Source organism: Clinocottus analis, unplaced genomic scaffold (assembly GCF_023055335.1).
Source record: "Clinocottus analis isolate CAN_PGR_092001 unplaced genomic scaffold, fCliAna1.0.p SCAF_19, whole genome shotgun sequence".
Classification (NCBI taxonomy): Eukaryota; Metazoa; Chordata; class Actinopteri; order Perciformes; family Cottidae; genus Clinocottus; species Clinocottus analis.
In genome coordinates, this window is record NW_027175920.1 from 3,791,640 (window position 1) to 3,815,203 (window position 23,564).

General features: G+C 42.0%; 2 protein-coding genes across 7 annotated transcripts in view; both read right to left on the minus strand.

Annotated features, from left to right (window-relative positions):
* Positions 1-48: 48 nt before the first annotated feature.
* Positions 49-20,450, minus strand: entpd1 (ectonucleoside triphosphate diphosphohydrolase 1). Of its 4 annotated transcripts, none has more exons than XM_068583843.1 (11): positions 14,279-14,650; positions 5,912-5,940; positions 4,756-4,883; positions 4,263-4,380; positions 2,908-3,058; positions 2,472-2,631; positions 2,157-2,360; positions 1,743-2,000; positions 1,387-1,500; positions 1,134-1,271; positions 49-587 (listed from the first exon to the last, which is right to left on the minus strand). In XM_068583843.1, the coding sequence occupies exons 3-11, from the start codon at positions 4,879-4,881 to the stop codon at positions 381-383; spliced, it is 1,476 nt and encodes a 491-aa protein (XP_068439944.1). In that variant the 5' UTR covers positions 4,882-4,883; positions 5,912-5,940; positions 14,279-14,650; the 3' UTR covers positions 49-380. The 4 variants fall into 4 exon arrangements, with proteins under 4 accessions (XP_068439944.1, XP_068439945.1, XP_068439942.1 ...); XM_068583844.1 differs by lacking the exon at positions 14,279-14,650 and adding an exon at positions 14,110-14,119; XM_068583841.1 differs by lacking the exons at positions 5,912-5,940; positions 14,279-14,650 and adding an exon at positions 20,430-20,450.
* Positions 20,451-21,518: 1,068 nt separating this feature from the next.
* The window catches only part of ptprea (protein tyrosine phosphatase receptor type Ea), a 46,907-nt gene continuing 44,861 nt past the window's right edge, over positions 21,519-23,564 (minus strand). For all 3 annotated transcript variants that reach the window (XM_068582943.1, XM_068582942.1, XM_068582944.1), the window contains 2 exons: positions 23,399-23,534; positions 21,519-23,235 (listed from right to left, as the gene is read on the minus strand). In XM_068582943.1, coding sequence (XP_068439044.1) covers positions 23,161-23,235; positions 23,399-23,534 — 211 coding nt within the window. In that variant the 3' untranslated portion in view covers positions 21,519-23,160. The remainder of the gene's footprint in view (positions 23,236-23,398; positions 23,535-23,564) is intronic.

Here is a 23,564-nt window from a genome sequence, read left to right on the forward strand (position 1 = left end):
CATTAAACATTTTTGATATTTATTTTTTTTTACAAATGATAAGTGATATAAACAAGGGTTATTTTATTTATTTATACAGTACAGTATCATATTCACATCATAATTCAAGACCCATACATGCAGACATATATAGCTACGCACACACCCAAGCACTCATTCAAACTCAAACACACACACACACTCGCACATAAACACAAGAACCGTCCACCACTCTGTAGAAAGAGTAGAGAAAGTATTTGTCCTTCTAGAATGTCCTTTAATCCACTTGAGTTGCGGGATTGTTGACGTGCAGTAGATGTTGACCTTTGACCCCGCCTCCCTTTACGAAAGCTGCAAATTGTAAAGTTGGCTATCTTATAAAACACACCGACACCATCACATTATACGATCTGTTGCTTTTTGGAGCAGCGGGTCCAGAGAGGGCGCAGGCTGATGAGGAAGAGGATGAAGAGCACTACGGCAATGATGGTTACGATGGAGACGTAGCCGGCGTAGGGCAGAGGGGGGGAGTCTGGAGCCTCCGCTGGAATCATATTGGTCAGATTCAACATGTAGCCCAGCGTCCAGCCTGCGTCGCTGCCTTTTATCTGGACACAAACAGGGAGAGGGGGAATTATTAGTCATGTGTTGATGTCCTGCAGCTTTGAGGTGCAATGCATTCTCTTGCTGCTAATCTCACAACGACAAGGCACTGGATGGGTTTTTGGAATATTTTGTAATATTTCCCCCTGCAATTGAGTTGTCCAGCAGGGTGTACTATTGTCACATTATTTCCTTGTATTATTAGCCTCAAGAAAATGCATTAGTTGGCTCATTCATATTCATAATTTCTCTGTCAAGGATCTGGGGTTTAACATAATGGATGGATGGATACGAAAATACTTTAGTCAGGCTGTAAATGTTTTACTTCTCTATATACTGTAATGAAATTAATATCAGGAGGACAAAGAGTAATGTTGAGGCTGAGTATCTGGGATTTAACAGTGAGGAAGGTTCAAAAACTCAAATTGGTCCTCAGAAAGATACAAGTACAAGGTCACACACACACACACACACACACACACACACACACACACAGGGCGTTACTGCTCTGACGTGTGAGGAAGAAAAGGAGTGGGCCGTGATCTCCTGACCTTTTCAATGAGTTTAATGTCGGAGTAGCTCGCTGAGGTGAAGTTGTATCCTTCTGTCAACAGGGTGATGATGTACGTGCCGGAGAAACAGTACTCAGCCAGATACTTTGGTTTTGCTGTTGGATGCTGCTGCACGATCTGTTCAAACAAGGATATATTAAGTATAGACATTCTGCAGGACTCAAGACAATTCAGACAAATATGGCTGGATGTTTGCTTTGTGTTTGTAACTGATGGCTAGATGTGCCCCGACCTGACTCCAAGGCGTAGCGCAGTAGAGTTTTAGCTTTTCCTTGACAGTTTCCAGAGGGATGGATGTATCAGTCAGATTGAGGAAGTCCATCACAAAGTAGTAAGCAGAGAAAGCCTACAGTGAGAGGGAGGAAGAGATGAGGCAGAAGGAAGTTATTAAAGTAATCAGTTTATCAATATTTGATTCCCATAGGGGGAGCCAGATATTCTGTCTTTGGTTTGCAATTAGCTGCAAAGCTATCGTATAGCAATATCAACAACAGCAGCAGCGTCTCTTTCCAGAAGCAGTATCTCTTTTGCTTTGGATCCGCATGGTTAGATACCACTAGACATAAGTGAGACAAGCTGATAACTTACCCCAAATGGCCCCTGTAGAATTGGCTGGAAGACCCCATTGAAAGAGCACTGGCTATATTTGCAGTGCGTAAAGTTAAACACTTGTTTGACGACTTCCTGGCATCGTTGGAAGTTTCCCGTCCCGGTGTGATTTAAGGTTGTCGGAGCTCCTTGTGGTTTCAATTTTGACACACAGGGGCTGTCGTAGAGTTCAGAGTAGACCTTTTTTGCCATGTACCCAGGGTGGAAACAAGGATCTAATACTGTTGTTGGACCTGACTAGAAGAGAGAGAGCAAGATAGAGAGTCAGTATTATTGCACATTTCAGCATGTCATATCCCTCTTGAGTATTATTTAATTTTAAATGATCACAGATAAGATTCAAACGGAACAATAATGTAAAAAAAGAGGGAGGAAAAAAAAGCAGTAATTTACTTGAGTCTGGTGTGCCAGGGAGATCCGTAGCGCTTGGTCTTTCCCGTAGCACAGGAAGCTGTGAGTGTACAGGTTGTAGTCATTTCCGTAAAGTCGGAAAGTGACGGAGTTGCTGGGCGACTCTGAACCGTCGAAATCATCGGATACAAAGCTAATCTGAGTGGAGGCCCCGCCAAGGTCAAGGGCGCCGGTGGTTTCCAAGCCCTGCAGCAGAGACAAAAAGGCATTGGAGTCAGTGGACCACGGCAGCAGCAGCAGCAGCGCTGACTGATGCACAGGAAGCACATTTGAAAGTAGAAAAAACAAAGGGAATACCTGTTTGAGGCGGTCATCCAAGTAGTTGACTGTGACCCAGCCGAAGGCGCCCTCCTCCTGGCCCAGCAGTAGTCTCGCCCCCTGGTAGGAAAAGGGAGATTTTTGCAGAGCCTCCTCCACGGCCTGAAAGACCCGGTCTGACGCCACGCTGTTCTCCAGGCTGCGCACAGCACACATCAATTAGACTGATTCACATCCATAATTCAAACAAATACAGCAGCCCATAAATAATGAATAGACTGCGTCGCATGTAATCGATCGGACAGTAACATATTCCTGCTGTTAAATCAAAAAGCAGGCGTGTGAAACAGGAAACAGATTGATGGAGTGAAGGCTTGGCATGCGTCAGCATTAAAAAAGGCATGGCGTGTTACTTTTTGTGGATGCGTGTTTGATGATGGATCACGGGGATCGTGTGGGTGGACGCTTGACGCACTTGAGTAATCTCATCCCGGCAGTAGCCCCCAGGTAAAGAGGGGTCTCGTGGTGCCTTTTCCTGGGCACCCGCTCCTCGGCCTCCTCCATGCACGCCCTCAGAGACTCGCCTGCCTTCAGTGGAGCCGACGCATAGCTGGAGATACCCGGACCTGCAAGTGTCAAGAGGAGGTCGGAGTTATTGCGCTTAAATGGAGACCGTAAAACTTTATTAGAGCCGGGAGTTCAGAGATACTAGCCTCATCTGTAAAAAAAAAAAAATCCATTAACTGGCAAGGAAACTGGGGAGGAAAAAAAAAAGTGGAGCTAACGTCATCAATGTGTTCTCTTCCTGGAAGTTTGCTTTCAAGGTATTCAACACATAAATTGTTTTATTTGAGCTTCCCAGCTTGCCAAACTGCAGCTGGTGATATATAAAGAACTCTGCACCTCCACCTTACTTGTGTTAACCTCTTGGATGATGCAGCTGGGTTGAAGGACATGTTTGGTCATATTCCATAGTTGTCTGACAGTTTGTGAATCCCATGAAAAGACCAAAACCAGCAATGTTTTAGTTAATGTCACAATACTTTCTGACTTTCTTATGCTGACTGTGGCACTCGGCCCAGCTACTTAAACCTTTAAACACAGCTCTAGTTAGCGAACAGGACAGACTCAAGGGGAGTCCGCCAGCTGGTATTGATGGAAGCGTTCGACTTCAAGCTTTGTCACCCAAAGTAAATTACAGGAAAAGGGAGCCCCGTACTCACTGACGGTGCGTTGATAGGAAGCAGCAGTTCAGCTTACAGAAGGTTGACAGACTTTTCTGTTATATGTTGTGTACTTAAAGGTGCTTTCATCATTTAGAGAGATGTGGTTGCATAAGAAGGTTGTCTTGAGGCTGAGGCACTCTGGACAGACACATCTGGACTTGCCTGCCAGTTGCAGGACAAAATAAACCTTAACTTCATCATGAGCTTTTACATCCGTATCCATACATGTGAGTACATTATTAATACGTGTCGCTTCCAATACAATAATCCATCAAGTGTGGAGTTGCAAAGATCCCTTTTACAGGATGTTAATGGTTTTAAGAGGAAACGATCAGGTGATAACAAATACAATGATTAAAAAACGTATGAAGCCATTAAAAAATAGGCATTAAGTACATCAGTATTTACACATGAAGACACTTTTGTTTGTTGTTTAAATGCTGCATCATTTAAATATTTAATAACACTTAAAGCTCTTAGTGAACTGTATAGACATGCACATTCATCATTGCTCTTTCTTAAAATATTTGCGTTACCACGCATGAGTGGTTGTATTCGTGTGCCGGCAACGTGTGTCTGTGTGACGACATCGTGCAGCGCGTACCGTCGACTGTGCAGGAATGCGTCTGTTCCACCCTTCCAGTGTTGTTATCCTTCTCAGCCGGCCACTCGTAGATATACAGAGACGTGTGGGAGGAGCCGGCGTCCAGCACGATGCCGTACTTGAGCAGAGACAGAAGTAAGAACTCCAGTTCAGTGCTGACGGTTTACTCTGGATCACTTCCAACACAGCACTTGAAGTATAAAGCCTGCATAGCTCGAAGACAAACTTTCCACAAGTATAGCACTTATCTGTGCAAACAAAATAGCATCAGTTTATTGCAGAAACTATGTATTAAAACAGACCAGCAGACACTGTAAGTGACTCTTTTCGGCTCTTTTTGAGTGGGGATTTAATATGAATGTCCCCTGGCCTTATTTGGCAGTGCATTCTAGAGCCAGTCGTAGAGGTTGAGGTCACATTGACCATATTTGGCTTGTTGACGTTGCACAGAGATCCCGCAGCTACAACACTTTAGTCTTTTCCTCGACCGTACCTTGTACTTTTGATGGAGGGGCATGTTCTGCACAACTGCTACCGTCACCAGGGCAACAATCGCTATGACACCAATCACAGAGATGATGATGGTCACCGGCCTGTGCCAGGGGTTCTTCTCTTTCATCGCTGAACGCGTGGGCGGAAAGACAGACAGACAGACAGACAGGAAGCAGAAGGGAGAGGGGTCGCCGGGGTAGAAAAAGAGGGAAGATGGGGACACATTGGAAAGAGAAATGGAGCGTTAGCCAATCTTGCATCCAGATGTGAGTGATGTCACAGCATGTGTGTGTTTGTGTGTAAGAGGGAGAGCCTGTCGGGGGTTTGCGAATGTCTTTAATTGTGTTGTTTTGTAACCAAGGGCTACAGATGGATTTCCACTGATTCGGTCTGTCTGAACTCATGCTAAGCTGTTCATTGTTTCATCAAAGCTCTGAGGTAATGAAGAAAGATCAACAAGACTTCCCCCTTAGAACATCAAAAGGAAAACAACCGGTGGAAATAGCTGGCGTGTTTATACAAAGCAGTGAACGAAAGAAAAAGATGACCTATTATGATTAAAGCTATAGCAATGAGTTACTGTAACTAATGATTTCAACATCCTGGTGGAGGTATTATCCTAATCCTAAATATATTTAATCACCGTCTCTGCTACACACACACGCGCACACACACACACACAACCACACAGAGTATTGTAGAGTATGTGTGCAAATATATTCCCAGTTTACTGTATAAAGGGACAAAGAAGGGTATCACAGGCAGCCTGTGTTCACAAGGCTGTTGTGATGGGAAAAAGGTGATGAATCAGCCTGCACCGTGAAGCACACACACTTGTTCACACAGGCACACACGGTTGTCTGATCATTACCAGGGTAAGTAAACTAGCAGACACTATCTCGGTGCATGGCAGTTGGCAAAGTACACTTATTGTAGAAAATGACCCGACTGGAGAGCACGGTACACATGACATGAGGACACAAACAGAGAGCCACAAACACACACACGGCATCAGCAGGACATACGGCAATGATCAACCTGACCGGAGTCTACTGTGGGAAAACACACAACGACTGGAACTAAGAGAGAGAAAGAGACGTAAAGCCGTTTAAAAGCAGCACGCCATTGCTGAACAAAGAGCGAAAGAGAGTACTTACCTCTGTTGTCTCCTTCAATGAACTTATCACTGGCAGGGGAGGGACAGAGAGGGAGAGAGAGAGAGAGAGAGAGTGTAAAAGAGAGAGCGAGAGGGAGGGAAATATGGTGAGGAGAGAATGGACAGAGGGGAGGAGGTAGCAGAGTGATAAGATGAGAGGTGTTTCCGTCGTGGCCGGACAGAGGATTACAGAGGAAAGCTGTCTTTCTGCCCTGAAACACTGAGTTTGGCATTTCCTCCTCCGAGCTGGGGCAGCAAAGCCGGTCACTATGGAGACGCAGCCATAGTGTGTAGTGTGTTTGTGCGTGTGTCGATGCGCGCTTGTGTGCATGTGAACTCCTTTAAAGGGAGTCTCTCGCCCTCTTCTCCCTCTCTGTGAACTAATGAGAGGCACTCACCCCGGCATTGCTCTCTCCCTCTCTGTTCATTCTGTGGGATGTGGAGGTGGGAGGGGAAGTGGGGACTCCCCTTGTTTGGCTGTTTTTATCACTGGTTGGCTGTGATGTCATCTCTGTGACAGATCGGAATCCCCTGCTTTTCTTCTTCGTGTGTGTGTGTGTGTGTGTTTGTGTTTTTGTGTTAAAAGAATAGGGCTTGCCGGTGAGCTCGTGTGTGGGCTTGTGAGTGCAGACACGAAACATGACTTGCCTGCAAATGTGTTGATCCATTCACAGATCCATTCTGTTGTGTCAATCTATCTGACTGCACACATGCAGACACACACACACACACACACACACACAGCTACATGTTCAAACAAGGGAATTCCTGTCAAATTATGTAACACTTATCATGCCTTTCCTCTCCTTGAGAAAGCTGACTCAAAGCCTCGCACATTACGGAAGGAAGGAAGCGCGTGCACACACACACACACACACACACACACACACACACACACACACACACACACACACACACACACACACAGCCAAAACAGAGTATCCTGTAATTGTTTGACCATGCCGTTTCACTGAGCAAACAACCAAAGTTCAGAGCTTCTTTTGAAAAATAATCCAGTAGCTGCTTCAACCAGAGACAGCAGACTGTTCATATACATCATATTCTCTGCGTGTTCAGAAAAATACACTTTTATGTCACAAAAATTGTGTCATTGGTCGGCTCATTTTAGGCAATTTGTATCAAAGCTGCGACAAAAATAATCTCTTGGCAAATTGTGTTGTTACCTTGTTGCATCTGTGTATGCTGAGCATGCAGAGCTTCCAGCTTATCAAACTATTCCTTATGCATTCATCTCAATGCATAATGGATACTATTTTGTGCATTATTTGTGATTTATTGGGGTGATGTATGTATAAAAAATTAATCAAAAAACTAAAAAAGCATTCTGATACGTATTTGCACGCTAATTACAAGTGTTGAAGTCAACCTTATTCAAATGGAGCATTTCAAATGAAACTAAATGTGATATTACTATATTAAAAGTACCAATAAAACGTAGAAAGCGTTTAAAAAACTCAAAACAACTAGAAGAATGACAGGAGAGAGAGATTTTAAAATGCATGGGTCTATGATTGCTTTATGCACTGATGTGACCCCCACACATCAACGACCCTCTGACACTTGGATGACAGCTGTAAAACCGGGAAAAATGAAAATAAAACTTGGGATGTCCCCCGAAGGTCTCTTTAACGGATTCCAGCTTACGACTTGTCCGTAGCTTTGCCAGATATTGGAACAAAAGCAGAGGAAGGCTTTGCTGAGAGGAAGAGATTTCTAGATTATTCTGGACTCAATTTCCGGGAGGAAACCTCCTTTTCAGGCGTCTTTAAACTTTTTTTTTACATGTGCATGAGTAAATAAATTGGACTTCACTGATATGAAAATTTAAAAACTGAAGATAATAACAAATACAATTATTCTGACTTTAACATCATCAACAAGTCATACAGGGACAATCGAAGTGGAGATCCAAACACAAACTCTGACGGCGCGACTGTGTGTGCTGAGCCTCAAACGCATATCACTTCAAAGCATCGTAAGATTCCTCAAAGATGGAATGCAGCTGAAATGAAGTCAGAGTGAAACCACATGTTATCCCACATGTTTACTTGTTTTACAACGTCTTCACTTGCCTTCATTCATATTGTCATCACTAAAGTTGTTAGTATTAATGTGTTGGAGCAGATGTGATGCAAGTAAACAAGCAGCATTCATAAAGGACTCATTGACAGCCGGTGCCAATCAAGGACACCCATTATTATTTTTGGAGAACAAAATTCTGAGAGGGAAGTGGTAACAGTAGAGCTGTAAAGTTGCCTGAACCCCTCCTTTCCTTCCGGTCAGCTTTGAGAGGTGTTTAGAGGAAGATGGAACTTTTAGTTTCCAGTCACATTTCCTCCATATATTGCTTTCAGATTAGTAGAGAAGTAGAGTAGAGACTGTTAGGGCATTAGGTGTACTGATGAAGTACGATAATGACGCCGTCGGCCGCCCGATACACAAAGTCACAAACACGTTGAGACAGAAATGAAGTCTTACCTAAGAAGCACATTAAATGCATGACATCACAAAGGAACATCTTGGAACAGTGACGAGACTGCAGGCTCAACAACACAAAGATGTGTTACTCGCGAGGCTTCATAGTGACAAAACGCACCCCTCAACCATCTCAATTTTGGAAAAACGCACAGTAAAAACTTGTGACATAAAGGAGAACGGCCATAAAGATCAGTCCACCTTGAGTGTGCAGAGGCAGCCTGACTTGTGGCTAACTTCGGGGCTAATCCCCTTCACGGTATTCATCAACCGGCTGACCAGCGAGACATGGGATCTTAGCTCGCAGTAATTCCCATCCATCATTGGGATGTGCTTTTAAATAGAAGCATTATTAGCTTCTTCCATGTATTGTGAATATTGGCGCATACCTGCAGGTTTAAGGGTGTATGCGACTGACATTAAAAGAGACAACAACACTCAGTTCTCTAAATATTCTCGTCCCGGCTCTTGTGAAACTGCGTCGTCTGCTTCCTGTAAAAAGGGAACCTCTGGCAGCGTTATATGATTAGAAATGAGAGGAAGCGTGTCTTCAAGTCACAGGGAAGTGATCTGTTCTCGCTGGCGTCCAGTCCAGCCGCTCGGACTGAAACTAACCCTGTCTGGTTTTGCCTCACCTCCAGCAGAGACAAAAATAACACTGCTGACTTTATCTTGATGAACATCCTTCGTTGGAGTGAAACATTAGCCACAGATCGACAGTAGACTCAAGTTCATGGAGGGCCAGTTGCCTCATATCAACACTGCAGAAGCGTATAGCTTGCTTTCAACCTTTTGATATAGGTTTTTTTTTTATTACTGTGTGACCACAGCTGTGTTGCAAGTAAACAAGCAGCCCTGGCATTAATAAACAACTCTATTATTGACAGCTGGTGCCCATCAAGGACACCCCTTGTTATTTTTGGAGAACAAAATTGAGGGAATTGAGGGAAAAGTGAGGGAAGTGGTAACATAGAGCTGTAAAGTAGCTTTTCCTTCCAGTCAGCTTTCAGGGTTGTTTAGAAGAAGAAGGAAATCCCCTCAATATATTGCTTTCATATTAAAGTAGAGACTGTTAGTGTATTAGGTCTACTGATGAATTACGATAATGATGCCGTCGGCTGCTCGATACACAAAGTCACAAACACGTTGAGACAGAAATTAAGCCTTACCTAAGAAGCACATTAAGTGCATGAGATCACAGAGGAACTTAGTTGGAACATCAACAGTGACTCGACTGCGGCCTCAACAACACAGAGATGCGTGTGTGTTACTTGTGAGGATTTATAGTGATAGAAAGCATTCCTTAATTACATCTACATGCCTAACCTCGACCACTTGGCTAATCCCAAACCTAGTCTAGCCTCAAGCCTGAAACCAAGGTTAACCCTTCAGGTGAAGAAGCGAGGAGGACCAGTAAGGAAGTAACTACGTTGTTACTTTGCAAAATTACACGTGTGCGTTGCTGATCCCATCGCGCTCCTTTAACCAAAGGAACCTCAAAAGTATGAGTCGGCATTATAAAATGGAAGATAGAAATGTTGATTTATGGCAAGTAATCAAACCGCAGAAGATCAGGTTTCTTGCAGTTCATTACAAACCCAGTTGTGGGCGATATTGTGTAGCCTAATCAATACGATAGATTGAAAGTAATGCGAGTAAATCCTTTACCAAAGTCTGACTCCTCAGCCATCTTAAATTCACTGTGAGGACTTCAGGGGATTTTATTTTCTGGTGGCGCAAATGTGAATGAATAATACAATGAAAACAATAATATCTTAAAGTCCTGTGGGAATGATGTACTTGTCATGTAATAATAATGAAATCGTAGCATTTTATTTCTTCATTACTGCTAACAGTAATGTATCACTGAAACACAGTTTTTCCATATCCGTCCCTTCTGTAAACGATAGGTAGTGTTAAGGTGAAGATGGTCTAATGAAAGAGGAAATCATGAGGACTGACGCAGTGGTGGAACAAGGAAAGGAAAAAGTGGGAAACATCACATCTGTTACCCTTCAGTGTTTCTCCTAGAGTCCTTTTTATGAGTTTAATGCAAACATTTGAAGAATTTTAAGAGATCTTTTAACAGGCTAAGGAAGGAGCTATTTACTTAGCTTTGAACTAGCTTTTACTTTGAGGACGACTAAAGTTTTAACATCAACTTTGTAGAATAAATAAGTCTCGCTTAGACAAGTCGCTTTCAGATCATGCTCCTACAAAAACAACGTCCAACAACTGTGTCACATAAAGTACCGTTCACAGCACGACGACATTTTTACTGCCGACACATTCTTCTTGTCTCAAGTTGACCGTTGTCTACATTCATTCCCTAATAGCTAAACTTGAGTTGAATCACTGACCATATAAAATGCCCTCATTCAACTAAAAAAGAAGTCATAGTTCAAACTGCCTTTTGTAAGTTTAAACACTACAGCACACTAAGTTATCATACAAACACAGGGCCTCACACACACACACACACACACACACACACACACACACACACACACACACACGTAAATAAAGGCCAAGGTACACAGTTTATAGGTTTGCCTTGTGTGTGCTACATTGTGTAAGGACGGCTCCCTACACAATGTAGCACACACGATGGAGTTCACACTGGCAGCATGCTGAAGCCCCGCCAGGTCGGACATACTCTCTGACATAAGAGTCCCCACCCGTGTTGATCTGAGGCTGCAGTCTCATAAATCTCCAGTGATAAAGAGACGCCAAAGCAGCAGAGGAAGAGATAGAAGGAGGGTGTTTTGAATCAGCAGATACTGGGAGGGTTGTAATTCACACTCAGCGATGGATGACTCAAAGGGTGACAGTCGAGAACGCGGTTTCATAATGACGGGAAGACGAGACGACGTCCCTCCGAGGACAATTTGTTGTGCTGTTTTGATGACTCGGCACTAACGAGTCATCGGCCCGCGTGAGGACACATGCACATGAATATTGTAGGGCCAACACATGTGGTAGGCGCAGTCAGCACACTCGCTGAATATCAGTTATTTAAATCATTTTAATTTGGAAAAAAATACACAACCTTTTGAGTAGACAAGTAGCGACAATAAAATGTTTATGAAGTATCCAAAGTTAAAGTCCGATTTTTCTTTACAGGATTTTCATGCTTTAAACTCCGGGGTGCAACAAATAAACTATACAGAAATGTGAAATACTTGCATGTGGATAATATTATATGTCTATAGTGCTTTTATTATGAAAGGAAAGAAGTAAAGGAGTGGATCTGGCCTGTGTTGCCTTTGTCAAGGTTGAAAGGAGGAACCCAGTTTGCCATCTTGGTTAAAAACTGTGTTGTTTTCATGAATATAGGCACAACTTTACCCGTTCCACTCATCGTGACTGGTAGATGCCTTTTATTTGCTGTGAATTGTGGGGCGGCAATGGTATTATTTCCTTTCCTTTTGTAAAGGAAGATCCATTGTTTCCTATGCTCAAGGAGCCAAGCAAGGGAGCATTGAAGCTCCTTTCCTTTGCATTTAGATCATTCAAACAGCTCTTTTCATGGCGGCCACTTAGCTCCTTCTGCGTCATTTCATTCAGTTAGGAACCTCCCTCACAAAAAAAAGGACTATTCGACCGCAGCCTACATCTCCCAGACTGCCTCATCACTCACCCAGCTGCAGGTGCTTAAAGCACCGAATTGAGGCAGCATGGCTGGGAAGCTTCCTAAAGGGCAGAGAGGAGCGCACATGGCGGAGAGAAGCCGGGCAAGTCGTATGGGAGTGGATTGCGCCGAAGAGGAAAGGAATGAAAAAATGACTACGAAGAGGAAGACCTCGTTACTTCGACTTTTCTGTGTTGAGTATTTTTTTTGTTTAAGGAACCACCTTCTCCTTTTGATTTTTGATGGAGAGGAATTACCTGAGTTGCCCTGTGTTATGGAAAAAAATAAACCTTGACCTTCATTTAAACCTTCTAATTGTGCCTCATTTATCTTGCACTGCCCCGCCCTAGCCTGCCCTACAGACCATCTGGGACACGACAGGTCAAAGCAATAATGAACACTATCTGACAGTTAACTGCAATATGTTACTTTGAGAGGTTGTGGAGGAGAGCCAAACATCTCAATGCAGAGATGCTTTAATTAAAACCACGACACACAACATTGTGCCCGCTCCAGTCCTTGTCCATGAGTTGTCACTGGGCTTCTTGCTTCTTTCCAATCCATCTTGGCCATTTTTGTTTGTCATTAACGTTGAAAGACACAACAACACTCTGTTCTCTAAATATTCTCGTCCCGGCTGTTGTGAAACGGCCTCGTCTGCTTCCTGTGAAAATGGAACCTCTGGCAGCGTCATATGATTAGAAATGAGAGGAAGCGTGTTTTCCTGCCACAGGAAAGTGGTCTGTCCTCGCTGGTGTCCAGCCTGACCCCGACTGCAGTCTCAGACTGATACTAAACTCTGTCTGGGTTTCCCTGACCGCCAGCAGAGACCAAAAAAATGTTTTTATCTTGATGGATATTCTTCATTGGAGGGAAATATTAGCCACAAATATACATTTTTAGTTCACGTTCATGTACGTGGGGCCAGTTGTAGATAAGGTATGAGTCACTGAATGTAAGCTAACTTTGATCCTTTGTTTATGATATTACAAAGTTTTGGTAATTTTGGGGTGTAAGTGTCTTCAGAATCCTAACCCTAAAATAAAGAAAAATATTTAAACAAGAACAAATCTTTTTTGGAGATATCTGCTTGCTTCCTTATCAATTTAGAGAAAGATCCTTTTAGATATACTGCGGATTGAAACCTGAACAAAACTCACTTTTTGGGTGCAAAAGGTTATTGGGCGTATTATATTTAATCTGGCTTGTTTATATTAAAGTGACAAAGATTAGGTTTTACATTCTCCAGCTTTCTCCAATATATTTACTGGTGTTCACGTCATTAAAACATAGTTTAACAAAACTCTTAAACTGCTGTTTTGGAAACCTTTGTTCAAAGCAACTGACACTTTGAACTAAAGTGTTAATATCTATCCCGGGATTATTATGGGATGTAAGAGACAAAAACATCAGCACCAAACTATAAGCATGGCATACTTTTTTTTAAATTTGGGTGAATTTACCCTTTAAAGCTACACAAGGAGACGTCTTATTGTGAAATCAAACCTGTACAGATTGTGTGTGTGTGTGTCTATATATATATATATATATATAGAGAGAGAGAGAGAGAGAGAGAGAGAGAGAGAGAGAGAGAGAGAGAGAGAGAGAGAGAGAGAGAGAGAGAGAGAGATCTCGAAATAACTGAGTCCAAAACAAACCATATAGGTGCAATTCATATTTGATATAACTCACGCAACTCTTCTCTTAAAGGTTCACCTTGAACTTGTCAACAAACCTATTTATCATCAACCTCCAACCCTAATTCAGTTAATCAGCTAAAGTTGCGCCATCCCCCTCAGTCACATGCACTCTGCCTGATAAAGTACCATAAAGCTCACATGCTCGTCACAGTGCCTCTGCCAGCGTGCCACTGTTTATCCTCACAGTCACACGCGGACCCTAAACGTCCCGCTGGATCCCAAGTGCAAAAAAACACACAGGCGCCCCGCTGATGCCGCCCATACGCACACCCTGGCCACATGCGATGGAAAAGTCACACACCTGCCACACTGCTACACAGCTGCCACATGCAATAAGGCAAGTCACACAGTTGGAAGAGAACACACACTCACCTGGTACTTAACATTGTCTGTATTGACTTCTGGTACATCCTGCTGCTGCATCCACTTCAGTGATAAGGATTTCCTGCTCTTGTGCGTTATGTGTGCATCTGTGTGTGTGTGTGTGTGTGTGTGTGTGTGTGTATGTGTGTGTGTGTGCCAGTCGTAGCAGTACACCTACCTCTTTGTGCAGACATGGGTTCTTTCTCAGCAGCAATGCACAATGCTCTTTCTATTCTTTGCCCCCCTCTCTTCCTCTCTCTCTCTCTCTATATCTCCCTCCTCTCTGTCTCCCCCTTCTCTCTCTCTCTCTCCAACGCTCTCTCTTCCTTTCTCTCCCTCTCTCTGGTAACACAGCTCTCCGCTCAGTCCAACGCTTTTCAGCACCTCCTTTCACATACACTCGCTTTATTAGGAGAAGCAGAGCTTCCCTCCTCCCTCCTGCTCAGCCCAATCTCCTCCTTCCCAGGCGCCCTCAGCTTTGCCGTCTGTTTTCCCCTTCCTCTCTCTCTCTCTCTCTCTCTCTCTCTCCCTCTACACCTTTGCCATTCTCTTTTCCGCCATCAGTCCTTCACTCAGTGTTCCTGCGTTTGCTCCTTCCCTCACTTTCTTTGCATCTCCCTCGCTGCCTGAACACCCGCGCTTCTCTTCCACTGGTGTCTTTTTCATCATCTTCCTCCTGCCTCTCTTTCTCTTTGTCATCGCCTCCGTCTTGTATAAACTGGGTCAAACATGAAAGCGGTGTTGGATCTGGGTGGGAGCTGCAGGGATCTTGGAGAAAAAGCAGCGGGTGAACTCTGCTTAACTCCTGGATACCTGGCATCCTCCTTTTTATAGATGTATTCTTAACTCTGTTGAAAGAAATTGGTCTCTTAATGAAGTCTTTAACCTCAAAGACAGAGCCTGTGAAGTGAGCTCAAAGAGGCATTACGGGAACATTCTTTTCGTTGAAGTTGAGATAGAAAGGGCCATGACGTTGACACTACCTGATTGTCACACTTCTACCAAGGCTGAACAACAAAGCTGCATCTGTTTCTGAGGCAAGGTCACAAGGGAGGGTCCAATTCAAATTCCCACACCAGGCTCCACTTTTCCACAACAATGAACCACCACTGATACTTGTATCAGAACAAATCTGCCACCATCAGCAAGAAAGCGTTAATATACGTGTGATTAGCATGCTAATGTGTGGTATTGTGGGAACGCTGCTGTATGTTGTTTGTATTACTTTGCTTCGAGCTCTCCCAGTAATGTGTGCAGTGACAGAAGACAAACACATTATTACGATAACAGTAATCCTCATTTAATGATTTTCTAAATGGCATGCCGGGTATTTCCTTCAAGATGGCAGTAATGTCCTATCGTTCAGCTCGAATCTGTAAACGCTCCATCAGCCTGTCACTAAGTATGAAAATCATCATTAGTGATGGTAAATATCTATTTATCCAGTGGTGAGCACAGTGAGAGGGCATGGGGCGGCTTCTGCTTCTGCTACTTGTGCTCTGAGTGAGTCTACGTCCCCCCACGCACCCGACGACTCGGTCCAATTGTCCCTCTGTGAAACCCGAGTTCATCTCTAGTTAGTCCAGCGGTCTCCTGAGGGCTGACCTGGTTAGTCCAAACGCCCCTCTGAGGAGCCCAAGAGCCCTTCTGGTCTGCACTGTTGACCCTTCAGTCTGCAAAAAGGTCGGTTCAAGTCGCTCATGCGTGTCCATCTGGTCACTTGAAAGAGTCGTTTAACATTTTTGGGAATTAGCTAAATCCCTTTCTTGCTCAGAGTTGGATGAGAAGATGACTTTCATGATTGTATCTGTACAGTAAATATAAAGGTTACGGCCAGATTAGTATTCTTAGCTGAGCATAAAGAGAAATACTTGAAATCCCACATGCTTAGCTGGTACAATAGCCAAAGTGTGAAAATGATAAGTTGTATAACAACATAATGTGTTGATTACTGTAACAATACGCTGTGTATATTTGTGTCTAAATACTTTCTATTGTTTTCATTCCTCTGCGTGTAGTTGTACTGAGCTGGAACAATGTTTCACCGAAGTCTGTCTGAGAAAATAAAGAAAGGAATTCAAAGTACCCAAGAAAGCAGTGTTGTTGTTTATTTGTGTGTTGTGTATTTGGATTGTGTGCAATGAGCCAAATTCCACGACAAGTGTGTGAGCAATACTAAAATCTGTAATGTGAGCGCTTATGGATGAATGCCTTTTGTTACCTTTTGAAAAGAACCGTGGTAGCTGTTGTTCCTGTTTCCTGTCGTGCTAAGCTAAGAGAACCGGCTGCTGGCTGTAGTTTCATATACATGCTGCTGTACAGGCGGGAGAGTATCAGTCTTCACATTTCGAAAGCGAAAAAGCGTATTTCCCAAAATACGAAGCGATTCCTTGAAGTGATACTTTAGTGCACGAAAGATGATCCTGTTGCCCCGAAAACTCTGGTCCGTGCATGTAAATAGGTGCATGCATCGTGACAAATATCAAACCGAAGCAAAAAAGAGGAAATACCGGGTGCTCTTGCTTGTGAGGCAGGTAAAGTCCAGGTGAAAACACGGTGCATAAACCTAATTTGACCCATATTCATAGAGAACAAATATGAACTGTCAGGATTTGGTAGTTTGTGCTGAAAGCTTCCACGGTCATGATGCTTTGACCGCTTTCAATAAAATCGTTACGAATGAATCGCTCATATGATGTTACCCTCAGAGATTAAGCGTCTCACCACAACACAGTAAAGCAGATGGATCACATGACATTGAGCAACTCCTTCAGGACTCCTCACAGAAGATCACCTCATCAGGATTTGTTTTCACGGCATAAGGACAATCTCTCATTGTTCGAAGCATCTTTTTACTGTTGACACTGAATGTTTTTTGTCCCTTTGCTCTACAGAAAACCGCACCCTTTCATCCTTAAACAAGCAAAACGATCCTAATGTTTATTCAAGGTCTTGCATATAGAGTCCTTGTTTGCTTTGATCTATAATTTAGCTGCTGGCAATGAAACACCACTATATATATATTTTTTTAGATATATCTGATATTTACTTTGCATTAAACACAGGTTTCCAGCAGTACAACATTGAATGTCTTTTGACAAAGTAGAAGACATAATGTGACACATCTGGATGTTGACGGGACATCAACATCATGAAAAGTGACCGATCAGAGAAGATAAGAGTGTGTGTTATCTGAATGAACATCAAGCTGAAGCCTTTTGCCAGTGCAACGTGTGAGAAGTGTCTATGTTTCTTTTAAGCCTTTCACAAGTGATCATTTCCTTATTTTAGAGATGTCTTACTGATGCAACATCTAATGCTTCCTCAGGCACAAGAAGGACAACTGGCTGACAGACAGAGGAGGGAACTGAGAGGGTTTACAGGAAAGGATGAGGACTTTTATTGGACCAAATGTTCAATCAGCAATCACTGCGACGTGGCGATCAATAAATCAAAGTTTGAATCCAATGGCCTCTCTCCGTGAGTGGCACTCAGAGGGCTTTTACTGGGCGAGTATTTATGTTTTATGAAATGCAACCATACCAACAATATTTCATGTTTAATGTCTTTTGTTCGTCTATGCTGACCTCTTGAAAATCATCCCTGTACATTGTTCAGTTTTGTACATTGTCACTCTCATAACACACGTCAACAAGCTGCAGAATCAAAGAATGCTCTATTTCCTGTTTGGTGCTTCAAGCTAAACAGCAGCTGTGTTGTTCATTCATAAAAGACAGCTTTCTAATCGATTAAAATAAATCTATCAGTCAACGTTGGGGCTTCGGTCAAATGCTGTACATCAAGTCCTTTGAATTTCATTAACAAAGATAAATTGTGGTACATTTTCATGAACTGAAAGGCGATTAATCACAACTTACGAGCGCAGTTCGCTCTCTCAAGTGTACTTTCTTGAGAATGGGGGTTTCCTGGCACCACATAGCTCCTTAATGAGTGAAGAATGAGGTTACTTGAGAATGTGGTTTCTTGGTACCACATTTAGAAATGAATCAATTATTTAACAAAGCACATCAAAGGTCATTATCTGTGGTTGTCCAAAAGTTACAATGTGGTGTCACTTATATCCTCTATAAACGGCTTCCCAAGTCAGTCAGGAAAGCCAATTGTCACACCGACAGCTGGACAGGGTTAACAATAAAGCATCTTGGCTGTGGCTGTGCATGTGGCTGTCCTCCCTTTATAGCGCATGCAAAAACACGCACTGACTTGTTCTTTTTAATTTCCGACTCTAGGGTGTCAAACATCCGCCTCGCAGTCTGTATCATGATGCTGTTCCGCTGTTGAACCCAGAAGGACAAGGCGCTCTCTAGGACTGCCAGTAAGCACTCTCGTTATGAATTATCACTGGAGGTATAGCTGTGTCGGCACATTTACTCATGTCTTGTTTCATTTATTTTCATTGCGGTTTTCTGACAATAAAAAGCCAGATTTACATCTCATCTTGTTGGATAAAGATGTTTACGGTCCTAGATATATGACAGCAAAAATAACACATGGATACAATTGGAAAGGCAGAATCTAGAGATTAATGGGATTAGGATAACAACAAATGGCAACAGCTTAATTAAAGAATGGTATTGCTCGATATTTTTCAACTTGAACCCTATTTTCCCGTTTCGTTCTTCAACCTTGCCCGGTATGAATGTGTCACAATAAGACTTGCACACAATAACAAACAGACCGGATCAGGCCAGATGGAAAGAAAAACGTTTTATTTCTCTGTAGGGTCCTTTCCATAATGTCGACATAACAATCTGAGCCTGTCAGTGGAAAAAATAATCACATTTAGGGAACTAACCGTAAAATTGTCCTCGTCACGATAATTCAAGATTATTCTTAGACACAAACACACAAAACTACCAAAGTTACACTTCAACATTTAAAGAGACAAGCGTTCAAAATCAGCTCTTGCCATTGATAGTGTTGAGTCTAACCTCCAACACGAGCAGCACTACGCATGTTTTATTGCAACTGTGTCCGGGACAAATTATTTGTAATGTAGTCTGGCGCCCTGTTATTACTTTTCATATCTTTTGAGTCTGTCATCTTATATCTGATAATTATGTGTATATGTCTGATTGTCTGTTTTTATTGGGCTCCGTTAAAGCAGTTTCTCATCAACAATGTTGACAAGGCAATAAAGTATTGAGGATTGAACCCTGTAATCAGTAATTATAGGCTTGTAACCAACTTCAAGGCACTAATCTGAGATTTCTTTCAGTCAGGTTTATTGCAAACTATACCACAATTAGCTTGACGCTGATGCTCAATGAATCAGCAACGACGCTAGCATAGTTCAACAGTTTCTCTGTAAATTAAAAGTTAACATATTCCTTTGTAACGTGAAATGATAAAATTGCGGCGTCCCACAGGGGTCAGGTTTAGAGCCCTCCACAATTAAACTTGTATTACTTTAGCTCTAAAAAGTAGAATATCCTATATCATAGTTATCCTGTCAACTCACACCTTTACATTGTATTGTCCTCAGAGAGATCTTTCCAAACCGAGCAGCAACTCCTCCTGTATTTCCTGAAAAAGAAGCTTGAAAAGCATATTCGCCTGATAGAACGAAGGAGGAATATGATCACACTTGTAATGCTTCCTGGGGGTCATTACGTAACATTAACATGCCGGTAAGAGCTGCCTGATTGAATTATGGGAAGACTTAAAAGTGTCTGTTGAGAATGTTTGAAGTGTAGCAAGAGACTGAGCTGTGAAAAAGAGACAGGGAGAGGAAGAGAGAGAGAATAATAGAGTGAAAATACATTTAACAACAAGTCATTATGATGCCAGTGACTCAGCTGTGAAGTAGACGGCAGACGGATCTCCGCTCGTGTTTCTGAGGATATTAATGGTCCAGTCTCCACGTTCTACCCGGTGACTGTCTCTTTTCATCAGCCACGGCCACGCTGACACAAGACTACAGACCTTTTATAGGATACACTATTATAAAGATTCAGATACTCGTATACCTTCTGTGGTGTTCTCTCTGACTTGTGTTCAGGAGATGGTGAAAGGAATGTGAGCAAAAAAAAAAACTGAGAAAAATCGTGAAAACAGGCTTGTTGCTTGACATACACATACCCGTAGTGTAATAATACATTTGTTTCCTACGCTACACGTGAAAGCATCTCAGCAGAGCGGTCACAGCACTGGGCACCATGCCAACAAATGGCTCATTTTCCATATTATAACAGAGAGAACATGGGACGCCTTGTGAATGAGCAAATAGAATTAGTTGGAAGGTCAATCAAAATAAGAGTCAGTTAGGGTTAATACATAATTCATATGACCTCTTGACTCCTGCTGACCTTTTTTTGGGTTGTAGCCCGTCCCGCTGTGGAGTGTTACCATGGCGCCTGGTCCCAGAGGAAATGGAAATTGTCAACAAAGAGGCTTTTTGTCAAATGAGTTTTTGTACACGATAGGAAACATGATTGTTGGGCAGAAATAGCTCAAATACACTCCTCCCTGTTGTTGACTGGTGGCTCTCACATGGATACACGCTGTAGGCCGGCATACATTCATACTTTGGAGGAAAGAGATCCTTTTTTTTTGTGTTTTCTCAATCTATCATGTGACTCACTGAAAGGGGAACTTTCTTGTTTTGAAGTAGTACTTTTCTGTAGAAAATTACACACTTTTAGAGGAAGGCAGCGTCTCGTACAGAGAATAGTGTGTGGATTCACGTGGATGGGAAGCTTTTCATTACAATGAGGCGATCTAGTGAGGTCATGTGACAGTCCCAACTGTATTACATGTTATCATTATGTTTCTATATCAATAAATTGAGTTACAGTTTTGTCATGTAGAGTTGATGCATTGTTCATCATCTATAGAGCGACCTCAACATGTGGCTTTATTACATCAACACAATGGTCTCACTCCGTGATGGTCAGGATAGTCAGAAATGACCTACACGCCTGAGTGGTGTTGTTTTACAAAATGTACATTGTAATATCAGTTGAATTAATATAATTGTAATATCATTTAGATAGATAGATAGATAGATAGATAGATAGATAGATAGATAGATGTACACTGCCCCCTGTTGACCAAATGTAAATCTTTCAGATTTTATTTTCGGTGATTGTTGCAGACAGTTTTCGTGCAGAAGATGATACTAAAAGAAAAAAAGACTTTCCATTGAACTGAAGGGAAACATGGAAAGAGGAGTGATGCAGACGAGAAACACTGGACCTCTTTTGTTACTCTGCATGTGTTGGATTAGTTTGAGGTTTTTCTTTCTTTGACTGTCAGTCAATTTTATTCTTTCGTCAGTATTTGTAGTACATTTTTTTTATTATTATCTGTTCCTACTTATCACTTTTGACTCATTTTTTAGACACACAATCTTAACAGCAAAAACATCCGAAGAAAACTTTCCCCGACACCCTCAAGCATTTTCAGATGAATTTAATACTGCAACTGCATTTGAAAGACATTGAGTATCCAAACGTGGTCAGACCACCCACAGAACAAAGGCAAAGAGCTGTAGGTTAAACTAGGTATTCTCAGTTTTCTGAAAAAAGAAGGCAGAGACAGAGAAGAAAACCACAGGAAAAGGTTTAGTTAGTCTCTTCCTCTGCTGCAACTCCCACAGACAGACAGCACACACACACACACACACATGACCAATCACTTGACAGCTCCCTGCTGCTCAGTCACCTTCACAATGTCAGCACTTTTGTCATGTAGTATTTACATGCGACGTTAACACAACTACACATTTCATTGAGGATTAAAGCAGAGCTGGAACAAATCATTTCAAATGTTTGGTTTCATCTTGGAGTACCGGGTGGATGAGGGTTTCTGCCGCAGGAAAGCCGTTTCATTATTAGATCATTTTCTCTGAAACATTCCACTTCTTCATTTTGAAATATGTGAAAAAAAGGAAACCCATGTATTTGAAAAGATATAAAGTCCCTCAAGATAGTTTGGTGTGGGTTTTTTTTTTGTTGCTCTGGCATTAAGCAGGCACTGAAGCACCACACGTGTGTATTGTTTTTGCTATTGCAGGACTGCGCTAAGTACTTTCCTGTCTGTACTGCATTAAGTGACCACACTTACCTTATCTTACGACCTCTGGCCTTTACCTAAGGGTTGTTGTACTTTTCTAAGTCTTAAAAAAGTACATATGGCACTGATTTGTGAAGTTATCTATAATACAAATAAAGCAAACTTGTTTTTTGAACATTGCAGGTTCTTGGCAAAAGGCTTAGTTATGTGCTTTTTTTTAATGTGCAGTTATTTTTAGCAAAAATACTTTTTGCTGTCTCCAGACAAAAGGCAGACTGTTACATCCATGTTAAATGCAGTTGCATACCACTTTTTTGTTGAGGTACAAAACCAGTTTAATGGTATTTTATGACTGTGATACGTCCAACTGAAACGTCTGCATGAATCCATATTGGAAATCAACCCGTTTCGTCATTTTAGCCTCTGTTGCATAACTTTACGTTCTTGGCATTATGGCTGAAGTGATTCATTCTTTTCTGACAATATTTCCATTGGAAAGAGGATCACATTCGTGATGGGCATGTAGTTTAAATATCGCCTCTAATCTTAGATAGAAGTCATCAATAAATGAAATGATGACTATGTTTACATTACAAAAAAAAGAAAAAAAATGTTAACATTCCCGTCGTGTTCTCCAAACTCAAGATTGGAATGTCGTCAATACATAAATACATTTACAATAACTACAATCTTTAAAAATATTACGTGGTCAATTCAAAATAACACTTAGATAAACATTTAAAATACAGTATTATACAACAAAACTGAAAAAATGAGACCAAGTTTGAAACAACACTTCATGACAAAATAATTATCATACATGATGTGAAATATACATTATTCATCTAACTTTTTTTCCTTTACAATGTTCATCCACTGACATACAGTATATTACAGCGAGGATGGAGTTAATGGCGGGACAAGTGCATAGCAAAATAGATCATTTGACCAAGTTAAAGAAACACAAACTGACAAACCAGCTTTAGAAAACAACATTAAAAACCATGTTTAAGGCAAATCTCATCATTTAAAATTGGCATAGTCTGAGAAAATGTCCACAAAGTCTTGTACCACCCTGTAGCAGAAGTCATATTGCTCCTATGGAACAAATAGAGAACAAATAGGTTAGCTGCTAGTCTGTAAAATGAGTTTACATCGAGATATAGCAAGAAGCAAGAGGTGATGAATATGAAAAGCATTACATTTTTATAATTTTTGAAGCTCTTAAGCTTGATCAGGATCCAGTGGAGTTGCTACTCACCACCGTTTGGACCATATGAGGCCTCTGCATGCGTAAACTCTTCACAGTTTGGAACACGTCCAGCAGGCCTTCTGCCTTGACTCGCTCCAAGATATTGCTCAGTGCAATGAACGTACCTGTCCGGCCGGCACCAGCACTGTGGCACACAAACACAACCACGCTTTGA